Source organism: Carcharodon carcharias, chromosome 15, assembly GCF_017639515.1.
Source record: "Carcharodon carcharias isolate sCarCar2 chromosome 15, sCarCar2.pri, whole genome shotgun sequence".
Taxonomy (NCBI): domain Eukaryota; kingdom Metazoa; phylum Chordata; class Chondrichthyes; order Lamniformes; family Lamnidae; genus Carcharodon; species Carcharodon carcharias.
The window spans coordinates 90,449,178-90,466,459 of NC_054481.1; the positions used below are offsets into that span (position 1 = coordinate 90,449,178).

General features: G+C 43.1%; 1 protein-coding gene across 4 annotated transcripts in view; it reads left to right on the forward strand.

The window, feature by feature from the left end:
* Positions 1-10,727: 10,727 nt before the first annotated feature.
* Positions 10,728-17,282, forward strand: part of sh2d5 (SH2 domain containing 5) — a 100,741-nt gene continuing 94,186 nt past the window's right edge. For 2 of the 4 annotated variants that reach the window (XM_041205643.1, XM_041205645.1), the window contains exons 1-2: positions 10,728-11,036; positions 15,637-15,717. In XM_041205643.1, coding sequence (XP_041061577.1) covers positions 10,980-11,036; positions 15,637-15,717 — 138 coding nt within the window. In that variant the 5' untranslated portion in view covers positions 10,728-10,979. Of the gene's footprint in view, positions 11,037-11,251; positions 11,306-11,540; positions 11,622-15,636; positions 15,718-17,282 lie in introns of those variants that run through there. The other 2 variants (XM_041205644.1, XM_041205646.1) reach the window with 2 other exon arrangements.

The window sequence follows — 17,282 nt, forward strand, 5'->3', positions numbered from 1 at the left end:
ATCATTATTTACTCAGGGATGTTGTCTCTGGTGTTTGCAGCTGGAATTCCTGATGTTGTCCCCGCATCACAGGCAGTCAGGTTATTGCAGATTTGATCAGGATATTTTCGGAAATTCACAAGATCTTCGTAATCACCATTGCCTGATGGGTTATCTCGGTGAAACCACTGGGTTTTGTAAGTGCCTCGATAAAGTAATAACAAAAAGTAACACATTTACAGGTGGAATGAGAGGTTGTGGCTTAGTGCATGAAGAGTCAAAAGAGAAAAATAACAATCATACTGAAGCATAACCTGGTTCATGTGAAATGAAACAGGTGGTTGATACTTTTCAGTAAGTACAAGTTGGGGCTAGATGGAATGCTCTTTCAGAGAGCCAGTGCAGATTCCATGGGCCAAATGGCCTCCTTCTGCACTATAAAGATACCGTGATACTGTGGTTGTCACATGCTCCTTTCACTGTCGATGCTTGGCTTCAGCTAGCCTTTGGCGATGAGACTCGAGGTATTCATCTCCTTCCCAAATGCTTTCTCTCCACATCGGGCGGTCTTGGGCCAGGGATTCCCAGATGTTGGTGGGGATGTTGTACTTTTTCAAGGAGGCTTTGAGGATGTCCTTGAAGCGATTCCTCTGACCTCCTGGGGCTCGCTTACCGTGTTGAAGCTCTGAGTAGTGCGCTTGTTTCGGGAGTCTTGTGTCAGACATGCGGACAATGTGGCCTGCCCAGTGGAGATGATGAGCGTGGTCAATGCTTCAATGCTGGGGATACTGGTCTGAGTGAGAACACTGATGTTGGTGCGCCTATCCTGCTGATTGGATTTGCAGGATGTTGTGGAGGCAGCACTGGTGGTGCTTCTCCAGAGTTTTGAGGTGCCTGCTGTACATAGTCCACAAGTTTGAGCCACATAAGAGGGCGGGTGTCACTACCGCCCTGTAGACCATGAACTTGGTGCCAGGTTTGAGGTCCTGGTCTTCAAACACTTTCTTCCTCAGGTAGCTGAAGGCTGCGCTGGCACATTTGGAAGGCGGTGTTGAACCTCATCATTGATGTCTGCCCTTGTTGACAGTAGGGTCCTAAGGTATGGAAAGTAGTCCACTTTGTCCAAGGCCTCGAGGTATGAAAATTCAAACATGTCAAAGGTATGACTGCAGAGTAGGAATTCCAAACTGCAGTGAACAGGAAAAGTTGTTCAGCCATATGCTGGGGATCTGTGAGAGGTTGGTCTCCTGGAAGGCAACAAGAACTCCAGTTGGTTATCTTTAACACAAAAAGATTAAGGCTAATACAAGAGGTATGTTAGAGACTGCCAGGTCAAAAGGGAAAGCCAGCATGCATGACGAATAATTAAAAAGACTACATGAAAGCAGGATATTACTTTAATGAGGGATTTCAATCAACCAAATATAAATTGGAAATACCTAATTGGTTCAATATCAGAGTTACAAACATAATGCATGATTCCTTCATGACTTAGTACATCAGGGAAGCCACATGTGACAATATATATCCTGATTTAAATATACAGGGTATGAAAGTCATGAGTGATAGAGATCACAGAATGATCAAGTGCAATGTGATCTGGGAGGATTTGGATATACTGAGGACCAGTAGTCAGTTATATCAATTCAAATGGTTAACTTCAAGAAAATGAAGAAATTACAAATTGATTTGGGGACCTGGAGTTTCACCAAGTCGGGTTGACTTGGGAGTCCTTTAAAAATGGCGGATGGTTCCCAATTCCGGGCTTTCGGACCCCATTCCTGGGCTATGTGATTTTTGGGAGTGCCTTTAAAGGGGGAGTGCAGATTCCTTCCTGTTAAAAGCCCGCATCCAGCAGTTCTGGCTTGGCTGGCTCCATTGCGTATCTCCTATTCCTCCACAATTTTCATGGTATCGGGAGAGGTTTTTAAAGAGTTGTGGTCATGGCTCCTTGGTAGAGTTGTGAATCCTAATGTGCATGAGGGGATCTTTTAAAAGGTAAGTTCAAAAGGTCCCTCTCATGCCCCCTATGCCAAGTTACACCCCCTCATCCACCCCCATGCCCCCTCATGCCTCCTATGGCAAGCTTTGCCCTTCCACCCATCCCCATGTCCTCTCATGCCCACTACCAAGTTCTTCCTTCCACCCACCCCCTATGGACCCTCATGCCCCCTATGCCAAACTACGGCACTTCCATGTCCATTAACCTATTGTACATTTTCTAGAACCAATGAACCCTATAGTGTAAAGTGGAATGTGTAAAAAAAAAAATCCCTTGAAAAGAAGCCAATAATTGAGAACTTTCTCCTATGTTTGAGAAACAATCTGACCTACAAGCAAATAAAATGTCAACCATCCAGACCCTTTGAAGTTTCAAAATCCACAAAACACAAACCCTTGAAACCACTTAACTTGTGTAAACAGGAGATCAAACAATGTTTCCTCTGAGGAGCAGGTGTTCTATTATTAAAATAGTTGTTGGGGCTCTCTGCCAAGTCTCATTATGTATGTATTCCATCACACCCTTGACTTGTGCCTTGTAGATGGTGGACAGACTTTGGGGAGTCAGGAGGTGAGTTACTCCCCGCAGAATTCACAGCCTCTGACCTGCTCTTCAGGTCACAGTAATTAAATGACTGGTCCAGTTAAGTGTCTAGTCAATGATAATCCTCAGGATGTTAATCTGAGGAGATTCAAGTGATGGTAATGCCATTGAATGTCAAGAAGAGATGGTTAGATTCTCTCTTGTTGGAGACGGTCATTTCCTGGCACTTGCGTAATGCAAATGTTACTTGCCACATCAGCCTGAGCCTGAATATTGTTCAAGTCTTATGGCATGCAGGCATGGACTGCTTCAGTATTTGTGGAGTTGTGATTTGTACTAAACATTGTGCAATCATCAGCAAACATTCCTACTGCTAACCTCATAATGGAGGGAAGGTCATTGATGAAGCAGCTGAAGATAGTTGGGCCTAAAACACTGAGCAACTCCTGTAGCCATATCCTGGGGCTGTGACGATTGGCTTCCAACAACTACAACCATCTTCCTTTGAATTAAATATGACATCAACCAGTGGAGGCTTTTACCCCAATTCCCATTGATTTCAATTTTACTAGGGTTCCTTGATGCCACCCTCGGTCAGATGCTGCTTTGATGTAGAAGCGGGTCAAAAGACAACCCAGAGGCAGTCAGCAGCACATAGAAGAGTGGGCGAAAAGAGGACCTGCAGGCAGTAATCACCATCTAGAAGATGGGCATTATCACTGGGGACACTGTTGCAAAGCGGTAATGTTGTTGGGTTCGTAATCCAGAGAGCCAGGCTAATACTCTGGAGATACGGGTTCAAATTCCACCATGGCAGTTAATAAATCTGGAATATAAAGCTTGCTTCAGTAATGGTGACCATGAAACTATCATCAATTGTCACAAAAACCCATCTGGTTTACTAATGTCATTTGGGAAAAGAAATCTGCTATCCTTACCTTATCTGGCTCTACATACTGGTCTACAGTAATGTGGTTGACTCTTTACTGCCCTCTGAAATGGCCAACCAAACCATTCAGCTCAAGGACAACTAGGGATGGGCAACAAGTGCTGGCCTTGCCAACAATGTCCAAATCCCATGAAAGAATAAAGAAACCTAGAAGAGTGGGTGAAAAGAGGACCTGGAGGCAGACAGCAGCCCCTGGAAGAGTTATTCAAGAGAAAAATCAAAGTATGACATTACAGGAAAACAGGTAAGTAATTGGTTGGTGGATATTTTGCTTGTTTATCTTCAAAATCTGTCTAATTTATTAGTAATTACAGTTTTATTAGTTGTAGTTAGGTTTACTAGCAGTATTTAGCAAGTTATTGCAAGTCGCAGTGTTTAATTATGAATTAGTTTTTTTTAAAAAAAATTAACAGGTAATAAAGATGGCAGGGCAGGTGATGTATTGTGACTGCAGAATGTGGACAATCCTGAATGCATATTTGCAGTAATTGTCTATGGCTTGAGGAGCTTCGGCTCAGAGCCATTGGGCTGGAAGCTCAGTTATTGCAATGCATCAGGGAGGGGAGAAATATTTGGACACTTTGTACCAGGAGGCAGTCAAACCCCTTAAGATGGGGAAAGGGTATAGGAAAATTATTAAAATTAAAAGCTGACAAATCGTCAGGTCCTGATGGACCTCATCCTAGAGCCCTAAAAGAAGTAGCTGCTGAGATAGTAGGTGCATCGGTTTTAATTTTCCAAAATTCCCTAGATTCTGGAAAGGTCCCATCAGATTGAAAAATAGTGAATGTAATTCCTCTATTCAAGAAAGGAGGGTAACAGAAAGCAGGAAACTACAGGCCAATTAGCTTAATTCTGTTGTATGGAAATTACTGGAATCTATTATTAAGGCATTATAGCAGGGCACTTAGAAAATCTCAGTGCAATCAAACAGAGTCAACATGGTTTTATGAAAGAGAAATCATGTTTGATCAACTTATTGGAGTTCTTTGAGGAAGTAACAAGCAACGTAGATAAAGATGCCACATTAAAGATTACGAGGAACATTAAGAGCTCACAGTGTAGCGAGTAAGATACTAGCATGGATAGAGGGTTGGTAGCTAACAGAAAACAGCGAGTAGACATAAATGGTTCATTATCAGGTTGGCAGGATGTGACGAGTGGAGCGCCATGGGGATCAGTGCTGGGGCTTCAACTATTTACAATTTATGTCAATGATTTGGATGAGTGGACTGAATGTATGGTGTGCTATATTTGCTGATGACACAAAGATAAGCAGGAAAGTAAGTTGTGAAGAGGACATAAGGAGTCTGCAAAGGGATATAGATAGGTTAAGTGAATGGGCAAAAATTTGAAGATGGAGTATAACGTAGGAAAATGTGAACTTGTCCACTTTAGCAGGAAGAATAGAAAAGCAGCATATTATTCAAATGAAGAGAGATTGCAGAACTCTGAGGTCCAGAGGGATCATGAGCTTATCAGCAGCAAATGTGGGAGAAAAACAGCCAGTCATTGGAGGAGCAGCAAACACCGACAGTTGAGTATGTGGAAGGAAAGGGAGAGGAATTCAGGAGGGGGAGGGATAGGGGGAGAGGGAGAGAGAGAGAGAGAGAGAAAGGGGCCCAAGAGACAGTGGGGCCCCAGCTCTCCCCTCCGCAACCCCCCCCCCCCCCCCCACCCACAACCCCTGGCTCTGCATGATTTTCCCTGGCTCCCCCCACCCCACAGGGTCTCCCCACTATTCCTTGCCTCTCTGCTATTTCCCCCAGCTGTTTGCACTTTCCTCCGGCTCTTGCACCCACACCCCTCCCCCCCAGCACATACCCGCTTTTGGGCACTGCTAAGTCTCAGGCCTCGCTCCAAGTCTCTCTTCACTTCTCATTGCACCATCCCCTGCAAGCTGATTGAATGAATGAATAAGTGAGTGAGAGAGGCCGGTTGAGTGGGTGAGGGCGGATGAGTGGGGGTGGGTGAGTGAGGATTGGAGTGAGGGTGCGGGGAGGGGGTCTGGGTGGGTGAGTGACTGAAGATGATTGGGTGAATGAGCAGGGGTGGGTGAGGTGCAGCTGAGCTGCAGCAGGCTCATCAAGGCAAGGTTTTTCCAGATGATTTTCTGCTCAGGCTCAGCTTTCCGTTGCCTGTTGTGCACAGCTGAGCTGGGAGCTCCTCCATTCGGCTCTACCACCTGCACCTCCCCTTTCACTCCATGGATCTTTTTCCGATTCTCCCTATTCACCAGCTTTCAGTAACACCAGCTGTGTGAAGTCAGGCAGCAGTGTAGATCACTGGCTAGCTGCTTTAATGCCAATTCCTTTCTTTAAGAAGCTCATATCAATGTAGAAATAGGCTGACTGAGAGGGCCAGAGGGGAAAGCTACAGCAAAACCAGGATTGGCCGCGCAGGCATTTTGCACCAAGCATGCACTAGTATTAGGGATCCAGGCGGCCGTGGTCTCAGTCGCATCCCTTCCTGTTTGTTGATTCCTTATGTGTGGTTCAACACATGGAAATTCTCCATACATTGTTAGTGATGTCACCTGTGTAATTTCATTTTGCACAAAAAAATATAGAAATGGAACAATGAACATGCATGCACCTCATTGGGTTTTCGTATTGCAAATGAATATTTTCAGCTCATGAAATACTTGGAATATTGTGAATGAGAGTGAGTGGGTGTGTGTCAGACAGAGAGAGTGTGTGTGTGCATGCATGTGTGAGAGAGCATCTGTGTGTATGTGTGTAAGAGACAGAGTCTTTGTGAGTGTGTGTGTGTGAGAGAGTGTGAGAGTGTGTGTGTGAGAAAGTGTGAGTGAGTGAGTGTGTGTGAGTGAGTGAGTGAGTGTGTGTGAGTGAATGAGTGTGTGAGAGAGAATGTGTGTGTGTATATGCGTGCATGTATGTGAGTGAGAGAGAGTGAGTGTGTGTGAGAGAGTGAGTGAGCATGTGTGAGAGAGTGAGTGTATGAGAGAGAGTGAGTGAGTGTATGTGTGTGAGTGTATGTGAGAATGAGTGTGAGAGAGAATGAGTGAATGTGTGAGAGAGAGTGAGTGAGAGTGTGAGTGTGTAAAAGAGAGAGTGAGTGTGTGAGTGTGAGTGTGTGAGAGAAAATGAGTGAGTGTGAGTGTGTGTGAGAGAGAGAGTGAGTGTGTGTGAAAATGAGTGAGTATGTGTTTGTGTAAAAGTGAGTGAGTGTGTGAGAGTGAGTGAGTGTATGTGTTTGAGAGAGTGAGCGTGTGAGAGAGAGTGAGTGAAAGGGAATGAGTGACTGTGAGAGAGAGAGTGAGTGTGTGAGAGTGAGTGAGTGTGAAAGAGTGAGTGAGTGTGAGTGTGTGAGAGAAAGAGAGTGAGTGTGTGAGAGAGTGTGTGTGAGAGAGTGAGTGAGTGTGAGAGAGTGAGTGTGTGAGTGTGAGAGAGTGAGTATGTGAGAGAGAGAGTAAGTGAGTGTGTGAGAGAGTGAGTGAGTGTGTGTGAGAGAGAGAGCGAGTGTGTGTGTGGGAGAGAATATGTGTGTATGTGTGTAAGAGGACGGGGTTTTCCAGCCCCACCCACCACCAGGATTATCTGGTCCCACCAAAAGTCAATGGACTTTTGGCTGGGCAGCCAAATCTCCTGCAGCAGGTCCTGCCACAACGGGGCTGGAAAATTCTAGCCAAAGACAGTGTGAGGAATGTATGTGAGTGAGAGAGAGCGAGCACGTGTGAGCATGTGTGTGTGTGTCTGGCTCACTCCCAATCTCAGGATTCTCATTCACCCTCAGTGCCACACACCAACACATACTCTTTCCCACTCTCATAATCGGTGGGGGTGAGTGAGTGAGCACCCTGAGACTGGAAGTGAGCTGGATATGCACACTCTCACCCTCTCACACTCTAATGGTCATCTTTATTCATTACTCTTTGTTTAATTATCAATTTATTGCTTTGACATTGCTTTATTTTTGCTCAGCAAGTTGTTTCGTTTGTTCACAGCTCATTTTTCTTTCGAAAATCATAATTAATGTTGTGACAAACCTTATCTTACTGAAATTTGCTCCTCGGCCCCTTGAGTGAGAAAAAAAATGGAAATGTGTACAAGAAAAGATTGGACAAGCCTGTACTAGATAAACTAATGGAAGTGAGGCCTGACAAGTCCCTTGGACATGATGGCCTGCACCCAGGAGTGGCTGCAGAGATAGTGGATGCAATGGTTGTAATCTTCCAAAATTCCATGGATTCTGGAAAGGTCCAGCGGATGAGAAAACTGAAACTATAACATCTCTATTTAAAAGAGGGAGCCAGAAAGCAGGGAAGTATAGGTCAATTAGCCTAAAATCTGCCATTGGGAAAATGCTGGAATCCATGAGTAGCAGCAGGAGATTTAGAAAATCATAATGCAATCAAGCAGAGTCAACAGGGTTTCATGAAAGGCAAATTGGTTTTACAAATGTATTAGAGTTCTTTGAGATTGTAAGAAGTAGGGTGGATAAATGGGAACTTGTAGATGCAATGTATTTGGATTTCCAAAAGGCATTCAATAAGATGCCACATAAAAGGTGCCACACAAGATAAGACCTCATGGTGTTCAGGGGTGATATATTAGCATGGATAGTTAGCAGGTTAACTAATGGGAAGCTAACAGGTGTCAGCTAAATGGGTCATTTTCAGGTTGGCAAACTATAACTGGTGGGGTGCCACAGGGATCAGTACAATCTATACTAATGCCTTGGAAGAAGGGACTGAGTTTGTTGTAGCCAAATTTGCTGATGGTACAAACATAAAAAGAAAGCAAGTTGTGAGAAGGATACAAAGAGTCTGCAAAGAGATACAGATATGTTAATTGAGTGGACAAAAACTAGGAATTGAGTGGACAAAAACTAGGTAGATGGAATTTAATCTGGGGAAATGTGAGGTTGTCCACTTTGTGTTAAGAATAGAAAAGCAGAATATTATTTAAATAGAGAGAGACCGCAGAATGCTGTAGTACAGAGGAATCAGGATGTCCTCATACATGAATCACAAAATGTTAGCATGTAGGTACAGCAAGTAATTAGGAAGACAAATGGAATGATGGCCTTAATTGCAAGGACGTTGGAATATAAAAGGGAAGTGTTTGGAGCATTGGTGAGACCACACCTGGAGTACTGCATACAATTTTTCTCTCCTTATTTAGTAAGGGATATACTTGCATAGGAGGCAGTTCATTTCCCAAGATTGATTGCTTGGATGAGAGAAGCTGTCTAATGAGGAAAGGTTGAGCCTATGCTCAATGGGGTTTACAAGAACAATCCTCAGTGAGGATTGGGAAGTTTTTGAAGCCTCCTCCTCTGGTCAGTTGTTTAATTGTCCACCATCATTCACAATTGGATGTGGCAGGACTGCAGAGCTTTGACCATTGGTTGTGGTGTCAATTTGCACTATTGAAGCTGTTTCCGCTGCTCAGCGTGCATGGAGTCCTGTGTTGTAGCTTTATCAGGTTGGCACCTAATCTTTATGAATGTCTGGTGCTGCTCTGGGTACGTTCTCCTGCACCTCATTTAACAAGGGTTATAAAGGGATCAACCCTTTATAATAGAGTGAGGGATATGCTGTTGCTGATGGTCCACAGTGCCTCATAAGGTCTAGTTCTGAGCTGCTGGATCAGTTCTGAATCTAATCCATTTCGTACAATAGTATGCCACACAACACAATGGAGGGTATCCTTAGTGTGAAGATGGGATTTTGTCTCCACAAGACCTGCACAGTGGTCACTTCTAACAATACTGTCATGGACAGATGTGTTTGCAACAGGTAGATTGGCAAGGACAAGTTCAAGTAGGTTTTTCCCTCTTGTTAGTTCTATCACTACCTGCCACAGGCTCAGTCTGGCAGATATGTCCTTCAGAACTCAGCTAGCTCAGTCAGTAGTGTGCTACAAGACACTCTTGATGATGGGCATTGAAGAGCTCCACCCAGAGTATATTCTGTGCCCTTGCTACTCTCAGTGCTTCTTCCAGATGGTGTATGATGAAAGAGCACTAATTCATCAGCTGAGGGAGGGCAGTACGTGGTAAGGTAATCAGCAGGAGGTTTCCTTGTCTTTGTTTAACTTGGCACCGTAAGACTTCAAGAGGCCTGGAATCAATATTGAGGATTCCACTCCCACCTGACAATAAATCACTGCCACCACCAAGGGATGTCCAGGGATGGTGACGGAGGAGTCTGGGGCATTGGCTGTAAGGTGTGAGGGCCCATGCTGAGAATCTCATTTTTTACTTACAATTGTTTGGTTCCTTAGGAAAATCTCTGTAGCTCTGATCCAACCTGGAGTTTCCCAGGGTCACCATTTTATATTCAGGCAAATGGATTTGAAATACAGATCACCCGTGATTTAGTTGAATGGTAGAACAGACTGGAGGGGTTGGATGGCCTACCCCTGGTTCATTTGTAGGTCTCCAAACAAATAGGTCATCCACACCACATTTACTGTACCAGTAGATATGTGACTTGCAGAGAAATCAAGGTTCACGACACAGAACGTTGAAGGAAGCAGGAGAGTTGAAGTAAATACAGACGGAGTGTTTATGTGATGAAAAGTCTGAGTTTTCAAGATTGTAATCTGTGAGGAAAGCAATTCAGAGTGAGGTTAAAAAAACGTTTTGAGGCGTTTGCAAAGAATAAGTGAGAAGGAAGTGTGAGGTGACGACTGGAGGGAGAGTACATTGGAGGCACGTAAATTTAAGGCACGAGAGGACAATTCTGAGTAAGAGCAACCATTCTATTGCTTAACAAAGACAAGATCTTTCGCAAAGGCGAGTTAGAGTAAGAAAGCATCACGGAACATTGTGAATGCAGAATGTAAACTAGCAGCTATTAATTATTTAAAAAGTAAAGATAATAAAAATGCTGAAATAGGAATCTAAGTACTCAGGTCATTCATTTGAATAGAACAGAGCCAATTTCTTTAAGCCTTTAAGAGAATTCTAGTAATGTTAGCTTGTTGCTGACAGACATTTCACAGGGTGGGCGAATTGATACTTTTGGTTTTTTTAAAATGCCTGGAGTAATAGTTGTCGGCAATGGAATGATCAAATTTCCTAGAACAGAAAACGAAACTTCATGCACAATGTCAGGGTTTAAAGCCAGGATCCTGTAACGGTGAAGGGAGACGCCTTCTTAACACTTCCACCCGCCCCCTGCCTGGTTCTGCACATTGGGAGCTGTGGAAATAACATTGGCATAAAAGAGAACCATTTCCGGCACAGTACGCACGCCTCTGTGAGCACTGATGTCAACACAGGCACTATAGGCAGAGAAGGACCAGGTGGAGCTTTGCCCGTGGAAATCCACTCGGTGCTGGCATCCAGCTGACCCCACCCCCCACGGCAGCTTCAGACCTCGAAACCCTCTGGAGCCCGACGCTCATCCTCACCCTCACACCCCCGCTTCCAAACTTACTCCCAAGTTTAAACCCTCGGAGTTTTCCGCAACATCAAACCACCTACCCGCCCCCCGCTCCCCTCCCCCGTCCCTTCGGCTTACACTCTGCCGTGATGGCCAAGAGCCGCTCTCCGGACAAGAAATCCAGAAGCAGGACCAAGTTCGTAGAGGTATGTACTAGCCATTCAAACCAGAGCTTATCTTACTGTGCACTTCATCCGCCTCGTGTTATATATGGTTGCGGTGCATCAGGCTACCCAGTGCGGAATGCAATAAGAAATATTGGTAGGGATGTTTCATATTTCCCATGTCTGTATTTTAGCATGCAAGCAGCGGCTATTTTCGCTACGAACTTGATAATTGTATTTTTTTTTAAAATAACTAGACCTCCTGCTGAACAACTGTCGAAAAAAATCCATGCATGAGCCAAAGCAGGGAGGTGAGATTCCCTTTTGGATGTGGGGTGGGGTTTGTGGATTTGTCTGTGTTGCCCGTGTTCTGGCGCATTATGTTTTCACACCCCCCGCCATCGTTTCTTTAAGTCGCAACATGTCATGAATGTTTCATGTCTTACAACAAACTCTCCCCATCGCACGTTACTCACATCCTGCGACTGAAAGGATAAGCATGAACAGTGCTGAGCATCCAAAAGAATGACGTGTCCGTAATGGAAAACTATCAAGCTACCAAGAAAAATAGAGAATTGCTACTGGAAACTGTTCGTGAGGCTCTTCGAGACTAATCACATTTCCAGAGTTGAGTGCCCAGTTTGGTTTCGATACCACGGGGACGGATTACAATGTTACTTTTTCCTCCACCATAAAGATAGAATTCTTATTCAGTTTCATCAGTTCCCCCTCCCCATGACACGAAATGGATTGGAATCGGACGTTGGTGATGTTTTGACTGCATTAGAAATAAATAAAACCAGCGTTTTTCAGCACAGAAGGAGGCCATTCGTTCCATTGCATCCAAATCTGCTGCCCCCAAAGAGCCTCTTTCCCCTGGTTTTCCCCAAAGTCTTTTACATTTTAATTATTCAATATTTATCCACTCCCTTATTAAAAGCTATTATGGAGTCTGCTCCCACCATTTCTGACGGGAAAAGTGTATTGCCTAAAATAATAACCTCTCCCTTTATCCTGTTATTGATCTTATATTTTTGTCTTCCAATTACCAATTCAGACCAGTGGAAATAATCTTCCTAATTAACTTCTCAAAACCTCCCTCATTTTGAACATCTCTATCAGATCTTCCAGTTTCTCAAGCGTGTCCTTGTAACTAATTCAGTTTGGCTGCATTGGTCTCAGATAAATAAGTTGAAAATTAAGATGTAGGTTAAAAGGTTCAGTTCTCTTCCCCGTCCATGGTCTATTACATTCTTCCCAACTTCAAACGGCTCTTCAAAAACTACCTCCATTATCTTCAGTTATCTCCCTTAATTTTCTCCAGTTCTTGCTCCAAACAAAGGTGAGCCCTACACACAGGCAATTAGCAAGACTTCCTACTTAAAACTCATAGAATGACTCAACGCAGAGGAGGCGATTTGACCTGTCAAGTCTGTGCTGACTCTGCAAGAGCAACTTAGCTAGTGCCATTCCCTCACCTTTTCCCTGTAGCCCTGCAATTCCTTTCTCTTCAGGTGCTTATCCAATTCCCTTTTAAAAGCCAATTTTGAATCTGGCTCTATCACACACTCAAGCAGTGCATTCCAGATTTTAACTACTCACTGCATAAAAAAGATTTTCCTCATGTCATTGTTGGTTCTTCTGCCATTCACCTTTAATCAGTGTCCTCTGGTTCTCAACCCTTCCGCCAATATAAAGAGTTTCTCCCTATTTACTCTGTCCCCTTCATGATTTTGAATATCTCTAACAAATCTCCTCTCAACCTCTTCTCCAAGGAGAACAACCCCAGCTTCTCCAATGTATCTACTTTCATACATCTTTCTCAGCTCTCCTTAGATCCTCCTCAATCATAACTCTATCATCCTCCCACTTGACCACAGAATCACAGAATTGTTACAGTGCAGAAAGAGGTTATTTGGTCAATAGTGTCTGCACTGGCTCTCCAAATGAGCACATTCTCTTGCCTTTTCCCTGTACCCTTGCACATTGTTTGAATTCAAATAATCATCTAACGCCCTCTTGAATGCCTCCACCACACTTCCAGGCAGTGCATTCCAAACTTGAACCACTCACTGTGTATAAAAAGTTTTTTCTCACATTACATTTGCTTCTTTTGCAAATCACTTTAAATCTGTTATTAAATCCTCTTATTCCCGATCCCTTTATGAGCGGGAACAGTTTCTCCCTATCTACTCTATCTAGCCCCATCATGATTTTGAACCCCTGTGTTACAGCACTAACCTTCCTTTCCAGACATGTTGCTTAGTTCATGATCTGTGCTGATCTTGGCCAGAACACCATTAGGATTGGTACAATTCTAACTGATCTCTGTCACCTATGGGCCTCAAAGGGCAAATATTAGTCAGGTTTTCTCTTCCTAATTAGAGAGTCCTGGTGAATGGTTATTTTTCGCACTGGAAGAAGATTTATAATGGAGTTCCTTGGAGGTCTGTGTTAGGAACCCAGCTCTTTCTGATATAAATGACAAACACTTTGGTGTACAGGGCACAATTTCAAAATTTGTGGGTGACGTGGAACTTGGAAGTATGGTGAACTGTGAAGAGGATAGTGTTAAACTTCAAAAGGACATTGGCAGGTTGATGGAACGGGCAGACAAGTGCCAGGTGAAATTTAATGCAGAGAAGTGTGGAGTGATTTATTGGTAGGAAGAATGTTGAGAGACAATATAAAATAAAGAGCAACAATTCTAAAGCGGGTGCAGGAGCAGAAGGTCTTGGGGGTATATATTCACAAATCATTGAAGGTGGCAGCACAGGTTGAGAGAACGAATAATAAGTGTATGGGATCCTGGGCTTGATGCAATGGCATAGAAGTTTTGATAAACATGTATGAAACACTGGTTCGGCCTCCATAGGAGTATTGTGTCCATTTCTGGGCATCGCACTTTAGGAAGGATATGAAGGCATTAGAGAGGATACAGAAAAGGTCCATTACAATGATTCTAGGAATGAGGAACTTCAATTTTGTAGATAATTTGGAGCAGCTGGGATTATTCTCCTTGGAGAAGAGAAGGTTGAGAGGGGATTTAATAGAGGTATTCAAAATCCTGAGAGGACTGAACAGAGTATATAGAGAGAAACTGTTGCCATTGTTGGAAGGATCAAGAACCAGAGGTCACATTTAAAGTAATTGACAAAAGAAGCAATGATGACATGAGAAAAACCTTTTTTGCAGTGCGTGTGGTTAGGATCCTGAATGCATTACATGGGGGTGGGATGGAGGCAGATTCAATCATGGCTTTCAAAAGGGAAATGGATTATTATCTGAAAAGGAAAAATTTGCAAGTCTATGGGGAAAAGGTGGGGGAGTGGCACTAGGCAAATTACTCTTGTAGAGAGCCAGCATGGACACAATGGGCAGAATGGCCTCCTTCTGTGCTGTAACCATTTTTTGACTCTATGATTATTGTAGCACCGTGACTTCAGTTATAGAGTATGGATATCTGGTGAAAACAAGGCTCAGCTTGGTTGTAATGGCCTCTATGATCAAATAATCTGCTAATAATCACTGGGCTCTTCCACAAAGATGGTCAGTTCAGCAAAGTATGGAGGTTGGGAAGAAAGAAAATTAGTTATTAGGTGCTGACCAGCTTATGGCACTATATGTGACTTTCCACCCTAGTTTACCAGTATTTCAAGGGACAGAAATGACTGCTGAGAGGCTCACGGTTAATCCCCATTTGAGGAAAAAACATGACCTGTCTTTTACTTTTACGATCTGAATATTGAAATGGACAATCAGATGAATGAAATTTGACCCAATGAAACTGAATAATAATTCTCCTGTATTTATGGGAGCCATCTCTGCAGACTTTTTAGTGGTGGTGGTGGTGGTGTGGGGGTGTGGGGGGGGGGGGGGGGAGGTGTGGGAACGGTGTGGCCGGCGGTGGGGGGGTGTTGGCAGTGTGGAAACATAATTTGGCTACTTTATAAAGAAGGTACGTAGAATCATGTATTTTTTTATTTTGAAGTCCTGTAACTCGTAGAATGTTTATGTTAATGACACAGTTTTTACATTTACGTTTTCCAGCCAACAGTTTTTTTATTAATTTTGAAATTTTATATGAAGAAGAATGACTCAAGTAGCCTCTATTTAATGACTCACATGAATATAATCCATTGCTCAGTAGTGCTATACTTTATTGAAACAAGAAAATACCCCATATGCTTGGCTGAGGTGTATTTAAATGGGTTGAGATGTTCCAACTGTAATTTCACTTTTATGAAGGGGCACCTGGGGATATTTGAGCTTTATCCTAACAGCAAAACAATGAGAAAGAAATTTGGAGTATCAGTGCACTTGATTAATAGGATGTGGAATTGCATTTGTGTTTGGATTGCTGAGAAGAGGTCAGAATGGAGGTTTAACTGTTTATCCTTAAGAGGGTGGGTGAGCCATGTCATTCCTCAATACTTCGACTGAGCAACTGGTTATGCTGCAAAATTAGCAAAGGCCTGGGATGTATCTGAGGAATTATTCATGGTGTGTGGTAAAACTATACATAATCTAAAAATTAGTCACTAATCACTGGATCCACTTAGGGTTTTGGTAACAAATGCTGAGTAATATTTCAAGGCTGCATTGTGAAAGCTGTGGTTTATCTGTGGAATTATTCCTGCAGTATGTAGGTTCCTTTACAGTGGAGGATCAAGATCTTGATGAGAAGACATGGCGGATCCATCAGCAGCTTCATATTCTGAAGGTAAATATTGTATGTTGTAGCTAAGATCCATTTGTTCTCAGGAGTGGGACTGTCCTAATACTCAATTGCTGACCCATTAACAGGTGGACAATTCCTAATAAATAAAACCATGGCAGTAGGATAAAGTTCAAACTAGGAAAGGGAAAAGTTAAGACTGATGCCAGGATCTTCTCTATGTAAAGAGTCATAGGCATATAGGATTCTGGTTACAATGGTGAAGGGTAAAACCTTCAAAGTCATTTAATTAACACCAGAATCTTGAGGAGAGGGGCATAAGAAATGGTAGATCCTTTATGGATGGATTTTTTTTTTTGTTTAACTGGCTAGTTGCCCATCCCTAATTTTAAGAGTCAACCACATTGCTGTGGGTCTGGAGTCACATGTAGGCCCGACCAGATAAGGATAGATGGCAGATATCCTTCCCTAAAAGACATTGGTGAACTGGATAGGTTTTTACATTAATCAGCAATGGCTTCATGGTCATCATTAGACTTTTTATTGAATTCAAATTCCACTATTTGAAGCCGGGTCCCAGAGCAGTACCCTGGGTCTCTGGATTGCTAGTCCAGTGCCAATACCACTATGCCACTGCCTCCCCATGATCTTGGCTGAATGGGTTAATGGTCTTAAATAGTGAAATGTTGGAAGCTAAGGGTTAAAATGCAGCTGAACTTATTCCACTGCTATCAAGGGAGAGGTGCTTCTTCTTGTTCAGTTCTCTGCCTGAAGGCAGGTCCAACCCACAGCACTGTGACCTCCATCACAGGTAGAGTGAGGAGGAAGGTCCCAAAACCACCCCAATCAGAAGAGGGGTCGAACTCCATGCTGTAGGCCGAATCCGATCCACACTGGCCATCCAGCCAACTGAGCTAACTGGCACCACTGCCCACCACCACCTCATCAAGGAGTCCTAGTTGCAGTGACAACATGCACTTTTATATACATAGTGTAGCCTGGAGCTATGAATAGTGATGGTAGCTGTGCCAATTTTCTTTCCATTGCATGGCTGACCAGGAATCTCTCTCGCTCTCACCACCTGCCATTGGTGTATGTTGGAAGGATTTACAGGTGATACTCAACATGTTTGGCAGTGTCACGAACACACCTGAAGGGAAAACTAGGAAACCTGAAATGAAGGGAAAATGGAAAATGACCAGCATTAATGTGTATTCAGTTGAGAAACTTGCTGTTGAAAACTAAATTTGACAACATATTGAGCTGGCAGAGATAGTTAAATGAAGATCTAAAGAAACCACAAAACAGCATGAGTTTCAAAGCAGAATAAGATTTGGAAAGCGGAAACTTAATACCTTCAAAATAGTAATTTAGATTGGTGTTTTCTAAATTGCACTTTGATTTTTTTTCTATTTGATCAGCTTTTTTGGGTTGGGAGGAATAAAATGGTTACTTTGTTTCATCATTACACCACAAAAATACCTTAACTTAAAAACTCTAGATGGATATTAAGTAAATGCTTGGAACTTGGTACCCAATATTAATAATCAATGTAACTTTTAATTTAAGAATACTTGGAGACCACAATTCCAAATGCTGAAAACCTTGAA